The sequence below is a fragment of the Giraffa tippelskirchi genome, chromosome 10, assembly GCF_054371585.1.
Source record: "Giraffa tippelskirchi isolate mGirTip1 chromosome 10, T2T-mGirTip1v1.2.pri, whole genome shotgun sequence".
Lineage (NCBI taxonomy): Eukaryota > Metazoa > Chordata > Mammalia > Artiodactyla > Giraffidae > Giraffa > Giraffa tippelskirchi.
In genome coordinates, this window is record NC_137284.1 from 63425618 (window position 1) to 63442022 (window position 16405).

The 16405-nt window shown below is 40.3% G+C and overlaps 1 protein-coding gene and 1 long non-coding RNA gene across 12 annotated transcripts in view; one reads left to right on the plus strand and one right to left on the minus strand.

Moving 5' to 3' along the window:
- UMAD1 (UBAP1-MVB12-associated (UMA) domain containing 1) overlaps nt 1-16405 on the plus strand; it is a 345403-nt gene that overhangs the window by 232384 nt on the left and 96614 nt on the right. For 6 of the 11 annotated variants that reach the window (XM_081531705.1, XM_081531711.1, XM_081531702.1 and 3 more), the window contains one exon: nt 12942-14833. The exons of 2 other annotated variants lie outside the window; for them this stretch is intronic. In XM_081531705.1, coding sequence (XP_081387831.1) covers nt 12942-13199 — 258 coding nt within the window. In that variant the 3' untranslated portion in view covers nt 13200-14833. Of the gene's footprint in view, nt 1-12941; nt 14834-16405 lie in introns of those variants that run through there. 3 more of the 11 variants (XM_081531707.1, XM_081531709.1, XM_081531708.1) reach the window with 2 other exon arrangements.
- The window catches only part of LOC145522723 (uncharacterized), a 174070-nt gene that overhangs the window by 56605 nt on the left and 101060 nt on the right, over nt 1-16405 (minus strand). The window lies entirely within an intron of this gene.

Here is a 16405-nt window from a genome sequence, read left to right on the forward strand (position 1 = left end):
TTTTCTAGTGGAGTTCTGGTTAGCTGCAGCACACCCAGGTAACACTATCACTCAGATGCCCTCTGAGTGGAATTTAACTAGCCTACCTTCATGATTTCCATCCTTAACTTGGTATGATGTGTTTCTGTTTCACTTGCATCTTTATGTGAAAGCATACAATTGTGTATTCACCAACTATAGTATTTTCAAGTGTGTGGGCCATTCCACATAACAGTTTACAAAGAAACTAACACTTTTCTTAACTAGTATTTTCCTGTTTCTCAAAAAATTATTTGTTTCCTGAGATTAGAAAGATGTTTTTATGTAGTATGAACATGAGCTCCTACTGATAATTGTTTTTAAATTCTGGCTATGGAGATAACAATTTGAAGTGCATCCTAAAAATTATGTGTTTATGTTTTTACATTATAATGGTAAAACAATGACAAAATACAAATTCTGCAATTAAAAGAGCTGCAAAACAGATTAGCTGTCTTTAAACAACAACTTTAACATGAATTGATTAAAATCTTAATGTCTATTCTTAAAAATGTATATATTATCCTAGGTTTATGAATTTACTAAATGTTCATCAAAGCACATTCCAAAAAAGCCAGCATATACCTATCATTTAATATTTTTAGATTTACTTTTTTTTGGAATTTTCTACTAGTATTTTATGGTATTATTTCCATTCAATCAGTATCACTTAAAACATTTGTTATATCTAATTATAAACATCTAATGATATACATTTAAACATCTAAGTCATATAAAAACAGATATATTTATATTCTCTTATCAGCTTTAAAAATAGAAGAGTATTTCATTTGCTTTCTGATTGTATATGCAGATGGTTGAAGTACTTTATTGTTTTACAAAACGAAAAAAAATCATTAGGATGAAATTAATATTCAGTGTGCTGAGGAAATGTGCAAGATCAGTTTTCACTGTGTTCCTTTGAAATTGACTAGAAAAAATATGATCTTGTTGCACTGCATTCTGAAGAAGTTGAATAGACATTTAAAATAAATAAAGCTATGTAAATGGGAAGTGGACTCCAGTGTGACCAACAAGGGATATCAGATTCTTCAGAACTGTGGTGTACATAACAAGCTTGAAGAACCCATTCACAAAAGCCTAAGCTATTGTGTAACCTTGGTGGTGATCAGACGCTATAGTTTTCTAAGCTATTACATGTTTCATCCAGCTTGGTAGGTTTAACCTGGTAATAAGATGCTTAGTTGAACCGTTAGTTTAAACTCTGTTTCTTTAGTCACTCAGTCTCTATATTAGGAACTTCGTTCCTCTACCCCAGATACACTTGTCTGTAGAGAAACTTAAATTTAAGTTCTTTTAAGAAAATAAAACACCCAGACAGGTAAGCTTTACAATTGTTTCTCTTGATGATGGCCTTTATGTTAGAGAGGGAGCATGAGGTTCTAAGTCAGGAGACCCCGGGTACAAGTCTTTGCCAGAACGTAGTGTCTGACCTTAGATAATCATTACCCTTTGAGCCTCAGAAGATGAGATAGGAACAACAGTTTCCCTATCAGATTTAGTGGGTTGTGAGGTTCAAATGCAGTAACGTGTGTGAGACAACTTCAAAAACCTTGTAAAGCACTAAACAAATAGTAGTTGCCATTTTTCCAAGATTCTGATCAGAACTTTTCAGATCTCCTAGATTTAACTGAATTATGAAACTGATAAAACCAAACCAATAAGTTGTTTCATAGAGCACTACATGACACATAAGTTTTAAAAACCATTACTTTGTTATGTTTTAGATTTCCCGATCATTTGGTGTCTGCATGATTTTGCTATATTTGTTTTTATTTTTTGGCATGTTTAAGATGCTTCTCCTTTTTTTCTTTCTTTTTTTTTTTTTTTACTGTAAATGGAGTTTCTTTGGAAAGTAGAAATTGGTGGGGTTCTAATATCCTAACAAAGGGCACCCCTTTTCCTCACCTGCATCTTGAGCCAATGGAGAAATAAGACCAAAGAGCCCACAGAGGAATAAAATGGTGCTCACCCTTTTGACTGATAGAGCCTCGGTTGGAGGTGGCTCAGAGTAGCAGCTAAAATGGACTTCCACGTTCCAATAAACTTTCCGCACTGGTCTGGACATGGGTTAAGTCAGCACAGCACACATTCCTACCCTGGTTCCTTGTCTCCTCTAGTCCAAGTAGAGTCAGAAGGAGAAAGACTCCCCAGGCCTCAGGATCCTGAGTAGTTCAGTTGCCCCCATCTAGAAACATGGACCCTTGGCTATCTTTCACCAACTAGGTAACTCATTCTCCCTCCTTTGGGAGGAGTTAGGAGGTGGGCAGAAAGCCAGGGTGCTTAAAGAAAAATCCCTCTTTATGGAAGTCAAAGAAGAAAGGGGCTTTTCTCTTCAACAGAGGTGAACAGAAACTAAATAAATGGCATTTATACCTATCCATCACCTCTCCCACCCACTTCTTCAGCTCTTATCTCTGAGGCTTTCCTCCTCTTACAATGATTCCCTAGTCCTGCCACCCTGTTGCTGGTCCTGTACCCCATACCCCTGCCCCCAAGCACAGGCTACCCTGCAGCCCCATCAGACTGGACCACATAGCTGTGGACAAATCCTGACTCCTAGGCAAGGCAGGCTGATGCTATAGACTGACTGTGTCCCCCCACCCCCCAAATTCTCATGTTGAAACTGATCTCCAGTGTGAGAATATTTGGAGGTAGGGCCTTTGGGAGGTGATTATATCATGAGGGTAAAGACTTCATGGACGAGATTAAGGCCCTTACAAAAGAGGCCCCAGGGAGCTCCCTGGCCCCTTCTGCCATTTGATGTTACAGTGAAAAGAGGGCAGTCTGTGAGCCAGAAAACAGGCCTTACTACATACTGATTCTGCCAGCACCTTGATCTTGGACTTCTCAGCCTCCAGAACCATGTGGAATAAACTTCTGTTGTTTATAAGCTACCTTGTCTAAGCAGCCTGAAGAGACTAAGACAGTTGATTAAGGGGAGTTTGGAGTAGCTGAGGTTAGCTTCTGTCCCTCTCTCAGTAAAAGAAAGGTAGGTAGGTAGGTCTCTGGTAAAAATATTTCCCAAACGGTTTCATCTCTAAAGTTTGTGGCAGCACCTCATTGAACATCCTTTGGGAGACGTATCTGTGAAGTTGTTCACTTGGCAAGTCAAGAACAGCCCATCTCTTTCTTCAGGAAATAGATGTAGCTGGGGTCTCAAGTGAATTTAAAGTTCTACCTGATATGTGATACATGTCAGTGATAATGTGGAAAAGAGTGGGTAAAGTCTTGTTAGGAAAAAACAAACAAATGCAAAAATCCACAAACATAATATGAAGAAATTTAAATTATTTAGTCACTCACTCGGACTTTTTGGTGGCCCAGTGGTAAAGAATCTGCCTGCCAATGCAGGACATGTGGGTATGATCCCTGGGTTGGGAAGATCTTCTGGAGAAGGAAATGGCAACCCACTCTAGGATTCTTGCCTGGAGAATCCCGTGGACAGAGGAGCCTGGCAGGCTACAGTCCATGGGGCCGCAAAAAGTAAGACACAACTGAGTGACTACACAGTAACAAACATGTATTGATCACCTATCATGAGCCAGACATTGCTCTCATTTAAGGAAATGGAGAGGAATCTATTGTCCCTGGCTTTGAGCTTCCCACAGTTTTACAAGGGTATGCAGAGACTGTTAAGGGAACACATGGACAGGGACGTGGCTGAGGTTTGAGGAGTTAGGTGGGGAAATCTTCTAAAAGAGTCCTGATGTGCAGCATGTAGGGCAAGCTGAAATAGGCAAGGTGACGGGAGTGGAAAAAGAGAGCAAGATGTCCTAATTTAGGCAAAAATCATTGAAAAGAAGACAAGGCTCAGAGCTAAAAAGAGCCCAGCGTGTTCGGATAATAACAGTGGTTTAGATGGAGTAAAGAGTTTAGAGAATGGTAATAAAAGAAACCGAGGGATGATCAAGGCCAGATCATGCCGAACGTGCTATGACAAGGAGTTTGTGCTTTTTTCCAAAGACATGGAGGCATTGTAAGTGAGGACGAGCATGTGTCTTAGACATCACCAGTGATGGGGAGAATGTGTAATAGTACAGGGGGAGTAAAGCCAGCTCAGGAAACCCTGGTGATATTCATGCCAGGAGACCTTGGTGGCCTGCACTGAGAGAACGACAGTGGACCTGAAGAGACATGGATGGACTCGCGGAGGCATTAAAGACATCAAAGTCAGTAGGACTCAGTCATTTACTGGATGGAGGAAGTGAGAAGGAGAGAGAAGTAAAAAATAATTCAGGTTTCTGAGTCGGGCAACCATGTCGGCACCCATCACCGATAAAGAACATATCCCGAGAGGAGTAGGTTTGGGGTAGACTTGGGAGAAAGCTGAAAACCGGGTTTAGAACACTGAGTTCAGATCCCTATTGAGTATCCGAAAGAATGATGGATAATAGGGTTTGCACATACGGGTTAGGACGTCTAGATAGAAATCTGGGTTTGAGATCGGGGTGTGTGTGTACACATGCCTGTGTCTACATATTTACTTTGGGTGGAGGAGTAGGGCGGTAGGCACCTTAGGTATGGCTAAGTTCCTCCAGGGAAGTGTGTTGAGGCTAAGAACAAAGGAACAGAAATGAGGCCCTGGAAAATACCACTTCAGAAATAGGCAAAAAACCAGACAGAAGGCAAAACTAATGAGTGTTACAGAAGCCAAGAAATAAAAAGTCAGAGTCACCAGCCTTAAGTGCAACAAAAAGGTTCTGGAAGTTTTAGCATGTCAAGTCATCTTCTGAACATAGTGAAAGAATGATTATATGAGTAACCTTGGAGAAATCAGTGGCAGTAGAGGGGCAGAGAGAGAGGCAGATGGCAGTGGGTGAGGAATGAGGCAGATAGAGAGTGTCAACAGTGGTGTCAGCCGGGCTGGGAAACAAAGTAGAAAGATAGTAGTGGTGGAGGGGAGAGGAGGTCAGTGGGTGAGGTGCCAGGGGGCCGTAGAGACGCGAGGAGAATCTTCTGTAAATGGAGAACTGACTGTATGAAAGATGAGCAATCGGAGGACACCTTCTGATGGAGGAAGAGTGGGGAGAGAATGGGTGTGCAGCACCAGGAAAGGGTTCGCTTTGGGCGGGAGGACGGCAGCCTGCCCACTGTGGCAGGAGGGAGGCACAGGTGGGTACAAAGGCGGGTAAGGCTTATGAACGTAGCAGGTAGGGGAGCTCCTCAGCGGATGGTTCCTGTTTTCTCTAAGAGCAGGGAGGAAGTGATGATGATGTTGGGCCAGAGAAGAGAAAGGGTGAAATCCACGCTGTCAAGGCGTGAAAGACATCCTGGGAAAATAGGAGATCTCTGGACAGCTTAAGATTAAAGATCACGATTTTTTTTTAATAAACTGTTTAAATGTCTTTTGTAAAAGAATCACTGAAACAGCCCTTTATATTTTCAAAACCAGTATAAAACAGGATCCCCCACTGCACACACTGTTTGTTGCTGGTTCATTTCCTAAAATGCTCCTCTTTCCTCTTTCCACTTCTCCCCCACTCCAGTTGGCTGGTACTAAAGATTTTCCGGCTTTAGTCAAGCCACTTTTCCAAGAATACATGGAACAGATTACAGAGGCAAGTGCCAGCCAGCTTGCTTCCCCTTCTTCACTTGTATACGTTCAGCTGGAGTTCTGAAAAGAGGAAGTCAAGAGAACTTCTTTTTCTTTTTTAAAGAAAGATGGGAGAAGCGGGAAGCACAGGCAGGTGGAAACACTGAGGAAAAAAAGAAAGAAAAGGCGAGCAAATACTGAAACAAGAGTATCAAACCAAAATGTAAACTGAAATGACGTCCTAGATCAGAGAGAAGAGGGAGCAGAAAATACCTGCTTTCTAACCCAGCATCTTAGTTTGCTACTAAAATATGCAGTATCCTTGATATGGGCGCCTAAGTCACATGGAACACAGCCATTTTCAGTGCCTTCAGCTCTCTTCTGCCTCATTTATTTGTGTCAGCAATAAAGTATTCTGGGCTTTTGTTTCTTTGGACCAGCCCCTTAATTTAAAAATCAAGTCGAGGGAATCAGAGAAACAAGGCGACCAGATTCAGCGCCATTCACAGTATTTAATGAGTGCTTGTTATGTGCAGGTACAACTGTTCTGGGTAGTGGGGATTTGCAGAAAAACAGGAAGTAGTCTCTACATTTGCAGTATAATTTCTCCCAGTTGAAAGGAGACCACTGCTTAGGACTCAGGTAGGCAGAAGAGCCCAATCTTCTGGCTTTTATCAGCTAGCCAGACAGTTACTGGCAAGTAGCTTCTTAGAAGAAATAAGAAGTTTGGGTCCTGCCTGCAGTGTGCCCTGCTTGTATCACCTTTTTCTAACCTCTCATCCCCTGATACTTCTGACTCAGATTTGCCCCCCGCCCCCAATCAAGACAGTGATGTGATGCAAGCAGATACCAGCTGAAGCCAAAATAGAATGGATAGTTATCTGGGGAGATAAAATGACAGGAGTATGGTGTTCCCTGTTCAGGCTATTGTTCACAGGAATGTGTCTTTTATTTATAGACATAAAATTTAAAGGCATAGACAGCTAGAGCTTGATATTACCTCTTCTTCCTCTAACTCGTTTCCTAGAAATACACTTGATACAGCTACCTTCTTTGTATGTAAATTGAATGTGTTAGATGAGTGTTTTATACCTGGTTTCATGTTCTTTTAATAGGTTCTGTTACTGTTGGGGTTAAGGCTGCTTTCTAAATTTTAATGCTTCAATATTTTGCTTTTATAGGACACTATTTTATCTGTACTTATCTGAGGCACAGGTTACTGAAAAAGGCAGGAGGTTTTAAAAGATGCCAAATATAGGTGATGTTCATATTAATAAACTTATTTATACTTAAATCGGGTATGGCTAAGCAGATGAAGTCTCCAAGTTGTCAGTGGGTTTGCAAAGTCGGCTACCCTTAGTAGATTTCCTGGTGGTTAGTGGGGCCTTTGTGCCAGGAAAAATGAAGTAGTAGTCTGCTCTTAAACCTGCATTTTCTTGCTTCCACACACCCAAGAATGAAGTTCAGAAGAACACCACTAACCTGATGCTCTGGAGGTGACTTCATTTTTCTGAGCCTTGACTAACAAGTGTTATGTGCCTCGTATTCTCAGAGTGTGTTTTTCCTTAAGCTCTGCGAAGATTTTACAGATTGAGCCTCATGAATTTTTACAGCCCTTCTGCAAGAAAGGGAGGACTAGAGCCTATAAACCACTCTGAATCATTCAAAACAAAGATAAGAGAACGTAAGGAACCCAAGATACACTTGGCTAGCCCATTTTTAACAGGTTAACTGATGAACAAGAAATAATTTTTATACAGACGTGAAAACACCTGGTTAATTGTAAACTTTGTTTTTGTAAATGATGTAGATAAGGAAATTTATTTTCTGCCTGAGATTAAAAAATGATTCTGACATGGCATACTCTCGCTTACCCTTGTAAGGGCAAACTTAGTTTGAAAAAGCAATATGAAAGCTACATTATAGGAAGGACCTTATATTCAAGAGTATCATCATATCAGTAATTCTGTGAGCAAGATTAGTCACAAAAATAATGACTATGCTTTATGAGCATAATATTTGAAGTAATTTTTAAAAAATTTGGCTATAAACCACAAGGTTAATTGATTCTTTTCTTCCCGCTCTATTGTGGTTGACATACTCATTCTTCCCTTTAAAGACCCATTTTATTATGCAAATGGAAGAAAACTGGAAGACTTTGTGTCTGAGATTGAAGGCTGCTTTTTGCAGGGGGGCTCATGCACCTGTTTCAGCCCTCAGCCCCCACCGCTGCTGCCACTGGCTGCCAAGTCCGGGACTTGGTGATCAGGGTCAGTAGGTGTGGGGTCCTTGAATTTTGACTCCCATTCCCGTTGTGACTTACTCTTATTTCGCTGTCTAATTTCTCCCCTTCCAACTCTCAGCATGCCAGCAGCAGCTGCATCGTGGCACTTGCCCTGCTGCCAAGAGGGCAGGCAGCCTCCTTGGAGACTGTACTGTGCATTCTAGCCAACTGTTAAGAGCGAGATGCTGGAGGCAAGACATACAGACCGCTGATACTCAGCTCCTTCTAGGGGGCATTTAATGGAATACTGTGTGCATGGTATTTTTTTTAATTTAAATTTTGGAAACTTTTTATTATGCGAAGCCTTCAGACATAATACTGCAATACATGCCCATGTACCTTTCTGTCTCGCCTCTTCGCCCATCATCAACACATAGACCATCTTGTTTCACTGACCATGCTGTTTTCCCCCTGGTTTATCCAGGCTTCTGGGGGATTTGTTTCCAGGGATAAATCTTTCTTAAATTATGCTTTCTTTTCCATCCTTCTGCAATCTAAGATCTGTCCCCTCAATGATTTTCTCAATCCTTTCTTCCTAAAGGTAAGAGATATTAATATTAGAGTCTCTTTTTTTTTCCTTCTAAATTAAGCCAAGATGCTATTAAGCCAAGTAACTATCATGTTTTCCCCTCAATTTTTGAGGCTTTGTTCATTCAGTTAGCCAGTCTACCAAAGCATCGCTGAAGTGTGCTTAGCATATAGAGTTTTTTCAAGGTAACTGAATTTGAAACTCGTCTCCCATCCAAGTATTAACCAGGCCCGACCCTGCTTAGCTTCCAAGATCAGATGAGATTGGGCATGTTTAGGGTGATACAGGTAGTAATAGGACACACCCTACAGAGCTGTTGTAAGACTTAAAAGAGTTAATATACTTAAGTGTTTAATACGTGCTAGTTGCTATCACCACCACCACCACCATCATTTTTTGCCCCTCACCATTCATTTTACAGAACAGGGAACTGAGGCCCAGGTGGATGAAGCAGCCTCCTTCAGGTCAGATGGCAGTTTTATCAGAAGAATTTGAACAAGAAGACACGTGTCTCAGTTCCTTTATTATACTAGATATGCTCTCGTTCTCAAGGAATTATGCTCTGACAGCAAGAATGATTTGTATAGGAAAGGGATGAGGATTAATAAAAGCATGAACAAAGGAATAAATATTGCTGCCAGAGAGGTAAACCTTAGAAACTTGTATGTTTAGAAAGCAGAGTGCTCTGGGTAACATGCCTCCTTTTTTAGTGGGAAGGTGAGATTTTAGGAATGCTTTTGTTTAAGAAAGGAAATGATTTGGCAATGAAACTGAAGAATAGATTCGGTACTCAAGGGAGAAGGAGAGGAAAGCTCAAGTATTGGATGTGATCAGCAGACCTAGGGAACATTTGCCTGTGACATTAAGAGAGAAGATAAGATTGTTTGAACCATCTGTGAATGTCAAAAACAAAAGAAATGGATGGATCCTAGACTTTATCTAAAGCCAAAAGGGGTCTGACATTTCTAAAGTTTTTATTTATTGCTGACTTTAGCATGTGCTCAGGATTATTCTACTTACTTACGATTATTCATACAATTTTCATAACAATTCTATGAAATGGACACTAATATTGATTTCCTAATAGCTAAGGAAAAAGACACAGAGAAGTTAAATAACTTGTCCCGAGCCATTTGTTTATTTTTAAGCAGGATTTGTACCCAACCTAAATAGTCTGACTCTAGAATCTGTGTTTTTAAACACTCTGCCATGCTGCTCCATGGTAACCAAAGCCCTGGTGTTTGCATAATATTGAGGAAACCAGTGAATAGTGATGCCCTTTAAAGAGGCTAGAATCCTGGCATTGTTACTCACCAATGCCTGTACTCTTGGCTGACCCAGCGACACTTAATATTTAAGTCCCAGTTAGGCTTCAGGAGGCAGATTCTGCCCAGTCAGTGCATACATGGACCTGTCTAATAAGCTTCGTCATCACTGAGTGACGTTACATTTGTTCTAGTTGCTATCCTAAGAAAGTACTCTGGTGATTTATTTTCACATGAAGTTGTAAAACAACCCTGATAGGGATGTGTTTGGTACCTTCATTCATTCATTCACTGCCCAAGTACTTCTTGGGAGCCTCTGTTCTAGATGTGGGGGGGATGCCAGTGAAGAAAGCAGTTCCTTCTCTACAGAATCTCCATGGAGTTTTCCTTTCTTCATATAAACTACCATCATTGCTCCCAACTTCCAGAACAAAAAGAAAAATCAAGAGAAAGTTGTCTTGACCCTACTTTCCTTTCCACAGCTACTGGCCGTGTCTCTTTTCCCATTTGCAGCATAATATTTAGAAAATATAGGACTTCCGTGGTGGCTCAGACGGTAAAGCGTCTGTCTACAATGCGGGAGACCCGGGTTCGATCCCTGGGTCGGGAAGATCCCCTGGAGAAGGAAATGGCAACCCACTCCAGTAACATTTCCTGGAAAATCACATGGATGGGGAGCCTGGTAGGCTACAGTCCATGGGATCGCGAAGAGTTGGACATGACTGAGCAACTTCACTTCACACTTAGAAAATAGCCTATTCTGGTATTTGTCTTCACTTTCTCTCCTCCTAATGTCTTCTAAATACGCACCAAGCTGACTTTCTCCACCAGATCGCACCAGCTCCATGCTTGAATCACATCCCCCTACCTTCTAACCGCTCCACTTAGATGTCTGTGCACTTTGGCTTCACCCTTGACTCCACTTTTGCTCTCACAGTCCACCGTCTATTCCATCAGCACATCCTACTGACTTGAGCCTTTAAGTCTCTCCAAAACCGAACTGCTTTCTCTCACTTTTACTATCACAGCCCTAATCTACATCACTAGATGTGGTGGTCTTTCCCAGCTGGTCTTCCTACTTCCTTCCCCAACCCCTTTACCCCCGAATGCTTACTATCAACATGGCAACAAAACAGTTCTTTTAAGACGCCAGTCAGAGTATCTCCTCTGCAGAATACATTCCTAAAAAAATACTATATTCCCACATACAACAATGTAAATGAATCTCATAATACAACACTGGATGAAAAAAGCCACAGACATAGAGAGTTTATACTGTATGGTTACCTTCATTTAAAACATAAAAAATAGGTGAAAAGTCTATACAGTAAGAAGTCAGGATGGTGACTGAGGGGGTAGGCGGTTGACTGTGAATGAAAGAGAACACCACGAGGGCCATTTCTGTTTCTTATCTGGGTTCTAGTGTTTCGCTGGTTAAAAGGTACCAGCTGTACACTTATGATGTACCCCTTTCTGTAGTTTGCACTTCTGTAAAACGTTTTATAAAATTGTTATTTCTTACACAGAAAATCATTCGTTTCTAGACTTAGGAGATAGGAATTTATCAGCATTGATAGCCATTATAGTATAAGGCCTCCTCAGGAAAAGTCTTGTCCACTCTCTTTTATTCACCATATATTTACTGAGCACTAGACACTGAATCTGGCATTTGGGATACAGCGGTGAACATTAAAGACAAAAGCTGCTTAAGCTTCTGAGGGATGATAATCAGAATAAAGTACAGAACATATCACCAGGTGCCCAGAGAGGACAGAAGCAGGAGAGGCGGGCACAGGATGCTGGAGGGGATGAGGTGAGGGCTCAGGGTGCAGTCTGATGGGACAGCCCGGAAGGGCCTCATTGAGAGGGTGGCATTTGGGCCAACACTGGGAAGGATTGGAGGGAAAGAGCCCCATGTTTATCTGGGAGAGAAGGGTCTGGAGGGTCCAGCCTGAGGCAGAAATGGTCTGACAGGGCAAGAGCCATGGGAAGACTAGAGGGACTAAAGGAGTCGGAACAAGGACAAAGCAGCCAGGCTAGTGTCAGGGAGATGCCTGTAGCCAGATCACCATGGGCCTTGTAAAGGCTCCGGAGTTTGATTCTGCATGAGACCTTGGCAATTGGGGAGTAAATTTTTGCCTGACCTGGTTTGGGTTAGGTGTCAGCTGCTTGTAGTGGGAGGCTGTTCATTCTCATTGCTGTAAATATACTTCTGTTGATTATCCACGCTACTATTGATGAATGGATACCAGCTCATTGTACCAGCTCAGGGCTTGAATCGAGTGCTACTGTGAACTAGTGCTGCGTGTCTTTTGGTAAACTTCTGTAGGCAAGAGACACCAATTTTAAATAAATCGAACAAAATATCTTATTTGAATAACTTACATAATAACATAGCATTTTAGTTCCATCAAAGGCAGCTTATCAGTCACTAGTATGGTGCATGTTAGAATCAATTCCCAAGTACATATGAGGGTAAAGCAGGAATGTATGAAAAGCAGAGAATACAGAGATAGGTACAATTTGGATTGTGTGCCCCCAAGGACCCTAGATTCTCTTTGGGGTTAAGACATAAGCACATGAAACTACAACTAGCAAAGACACGTAAAGGAAATGCCAAATAATATCCTGGGCAAGCTGCCCTATAACCATGCTGAAGCGGGCAAGGTCACTTTGGCTGTGTTGATAGAAGATTTCAGAAAGAAGCTGGGGATTCTGTGGAGCCTGAAAGCTGACGTCAGACTTGGAAAAGCAGGGAGAGAGACTTTGTGGACATGATCTGGGCTAGGGGAACGGCAAGAGTGCCCATCTGTATCAGAGGGCCTGTGGGTGGTTCATCTAAGGGTAGGGCTTCGGATTCATTTTAAAACCTAGTAGATATATAGATGGATGTGTTTCTCAAGTAAGTAAATAGCTGCATTTTAATCTGAGAATGGGCTTCCCTGGCGGCTCAGCATTAAAGAACCTGCCTGCCAATGTAGGAGAGCTACAGGAGACGGGGCTTCGATCCTTGGGTTGGGAAGATCCTCGCGAGAAGGAAATGGCAACCCACTGCAGTATTCTTGCCTGGAGAATCCCACGGACAGAGGAGCCTGACAGGCTATAGTCCATAGGGTTGCAAAGAGGTAGACACGACTGAGCAACTAAACAATGACATCCTGGGAATATTTATATACTCCACATTTCTCAATCACCTTGATATGTTAATGCCACATTTTGATATATTAATGCCGTTATAACCTCAAAGTCCATAAGATCTAAATGACTTACATACATATGTATTTTTAGACTGGCAAAGAAAACTCATCCAGTGTGACTGTGGCAGGGCCTGAGACGAAAAATAAGGCAGGCCAGACCCTGGAGAACAGCTCACTAACGGCCGAGCTTCTGAGCGACGTACCCTTCACCTTGGCCCCACACCTGCTGGCCGTGCAGGGCACCATCAGTGACCTTCCCGACCACTTACTCTCCTATGACGTCAGCGAAAACTTATCAAGGTTTTGGTATGATTTCACTCTTGAAAACTCAGTACTCTATGGTTCATAATCTTTATGTCTGTGTGCACCTTAACAAACTTTGAAACAAAAGTGTGCTGATTTTTATTTAACTTGTCTGACGTTTTTTGTAAAGGCCCTTAAAGGTCCTCAGAAAGCAAGGATCATGAAGCAGATAATAATATATTCATTGCTCTATTTTTTTAGAATAAAGCATATTTGTATAAAAATTAAACCTAAGATCTACTTCCTTTTCCCCTAGTAATAAATACAAAGATTAATTTATCAAGGTTTTCTGAAAGATTTTGTCAACCAGTCTCTCAAAATATAGCACCTCACATGTATCTTAGAAAAACTGTGAAAAAGAACTGAGGCATTTTTTTTAGCACAACTCTGAAATCTCTACTTAGAGTGTGACTTCTCTGGTTTGGAGGAAAACTTAATGTTATCCCCTTTCTCCTTCCACTGTGTTTATGAATGAATTCAGACCAAAAAAAAAAAAAAAAAAGTTGCTAGTTAGCTTAATTTCTTCAGTCTTAATTTAGACATTGATGTGGAAATTTACAACTTTTCCTAGAAAGCAATAGTAGTTTGCTGAGACAAGAATGCTGTATGAAGAATGCTCTGGATACTGTTTCTTTTCAATGACAGATTTTCCTTAAGCCCATGGCGGTCTTCTCCACCTTGATGGAGACCCAGGCTCCTGTCTTTATTTTTTGCTACTTCATGGTTTGCTCTCTCACCAGCTTTACAAGAACGTCCCCTGCTTCTGCCTCAGTTGGCATTTTTTCTCCTTACCTCCTGTATTTCCAGTTTATGAAAAAACCCGCATTTCCTTCCAACCTCTCTGCCTCCCAGAGAAACGAAGCTTGTGATGATATGTATTATTGCTGATAAAGCCCTTATTTAGACATTTGTCAGCCACAATACAGATTGAAATGTTTTACTGCCAAAAAAACTACGGCTGATTCATTTCCAGCTAGAATGCAGGCAAAACACCTAGATGGGGCTTTTAGTTTGTGAATATCCATTGTCTAGTCTGACTAAAATAGAAAACTGCCATTGGTCCATAAACTATAAAGGGAAGAGATGTGATTGATAGAGTATTTTCTATGCAATGGAAAATTTAAATCATATTTGTTCGGATTAGTGGCAATACAATTTATTGATTCTGTGCCAAATCTTAAATATATTTTTCATGAAGATAGAGTGCCATAGCAAAACTAAACACTGTGCATAAAAGTACATGAATTAAGTTTTAATGTGGCATGCATGTTTGCTTAATAAATGTGGCATGGTCTTAATAAACTGTTACATGATTTAAGAGTTAAATGTACATTTATATTGACAAAAATATGCTTTATTTACAAATAATGGTACCATATGAGGTCAATGATTAAATCAGACCTTTACATAGTTTTCATAAAACATCAGTCTAGGAAATCTAATTTATTACTAAGACAAATGTGAACATTTTATAGCAGTTTTTGTGAAAACATTTTTTTCAATATTCATGTAAATATACCTTAACACCAAATGTAAGCATGTCATCAGTTTGTCTCATATGTGTTAAATTTTGTCTGAAGTACTTAAATATTTCATTTATATGTATGTCTACCATGTTTAATTATGCTTATAAGTATTTTAATTTGTCTATAAAAGATAAATAAACATGGATTTTAAAAAGCTGATATTTTTTACTATTTTCAGATCCAGAAATAATGGTTTTCTTTATGTTATTCATATCTGAGTGCAAGTTACTGATTCTTTGAGAGGCCATGATTTAAGTACACAGTTTTTGTAGTGCAGAGAAAAATGAAATTTCCTCTAATATATAGGTAAAATGATTAGTCCTAGATCCTAAAGACCAGAGAAGGCAATGGCACCCCACTCCAGTACTCTTGCCTGGAAAATCCCATGGACGGAGGAGCCTGGTAGGCTACAGTCCATGGGGTCGCTAAGAGTCAGACACGACTGAGCGACTTCACTTTCACTTTTCCCTTTCATGCACTGGAGAAGGAAATGGCAACCCACTCCAGTATTCTTGCCTGGAGAATCCCAGGGACTGGGGAGCCTGGTGGGCTGCCGTCTATGGGGTTGCACAGTCAGACACGACTGAAGCGACTTGGCAGCAGCAGCAGCAGCAGATCCTTAAGACTACAGAGATTTGGGAGAAATCACATGAACATCTCAAGGTAGATCTCCATCATCACAAAATTCAGTAAAGGCTAGTGTTACTGTCCTGTTTTTAACAAAACATTGTAAAAATGGCTATTTTAATTTTCTTACTCTATATATAAATCAACTGTTACTCTTTTGAAACTGGAAAAACATTAGAAATCAACTATCCAACTTCATTTTACCCAAGAGAAACTTAAAGCCTAGAAAGGTGAAGTGATTTAAATCACCTCATTAGTGATAAATATTTACTTGAATAGTGTTAATAATTTTGATATGAATTATAACAAAGTTTGTATGCTCTGGTATATTTGAGGCAGCCAGAGGTTGTAATGATTTACACTTAAACAAGCTGTGAGATTTGGAGTTAGTCCCCTAATTTCTAGAGTCCTTATTAGTTCCTTCTCCTGTTAATAATTGTATGCACTTTACAGGGTTGTGTTAGGGTTTTAGATGGTGTATGTCAAATGCCTAACAACAGAAAGCTTGAACACAACATAGGTGTTCTGGAAACAGAGGTCTTATAATTCTTATTACTAACCACATACACACAGCAGTCTGATAAAATGCAAAATACATACTAACTGAACTGCTTAAAGTGTAATATAAAAATAGCTACCTACATTTATTGTAGAGCCTTCCCACCCCATAATTTTTTTTCTGTTAAATACCTCACTAAGGAAAACATTGCTAAAATAGGTTTGTTGACGCTTCTGTAATTCCTTAGTTAAGACTTCCACAGGAAACATTTTCTTTTTCCTCTCCTTATCAAGCATCTTGGTCCCTTTCCTCAATATAAGTAATCATTATAAAATACTGTTGATATAGAATGTACAAGCAATTTTACTGAATTTTTAACCCTAAAATATATTCAGGAAGTTGCATATTTCTCTTTCACCTTCTTTACTGACATTTGCATTCTTTAGAGAGGTGATTCTGACCAATTTATTAATGTGGTTAATTAAATTCTGATTGAACTGTTAAAATTGTACCATTAAATGTTAGCAAGAGAGCATTTTTTTGGTAACATTTCTAGAAACACAAATAGTTTTTTAAGTAAACATTCATTGACACTACTTT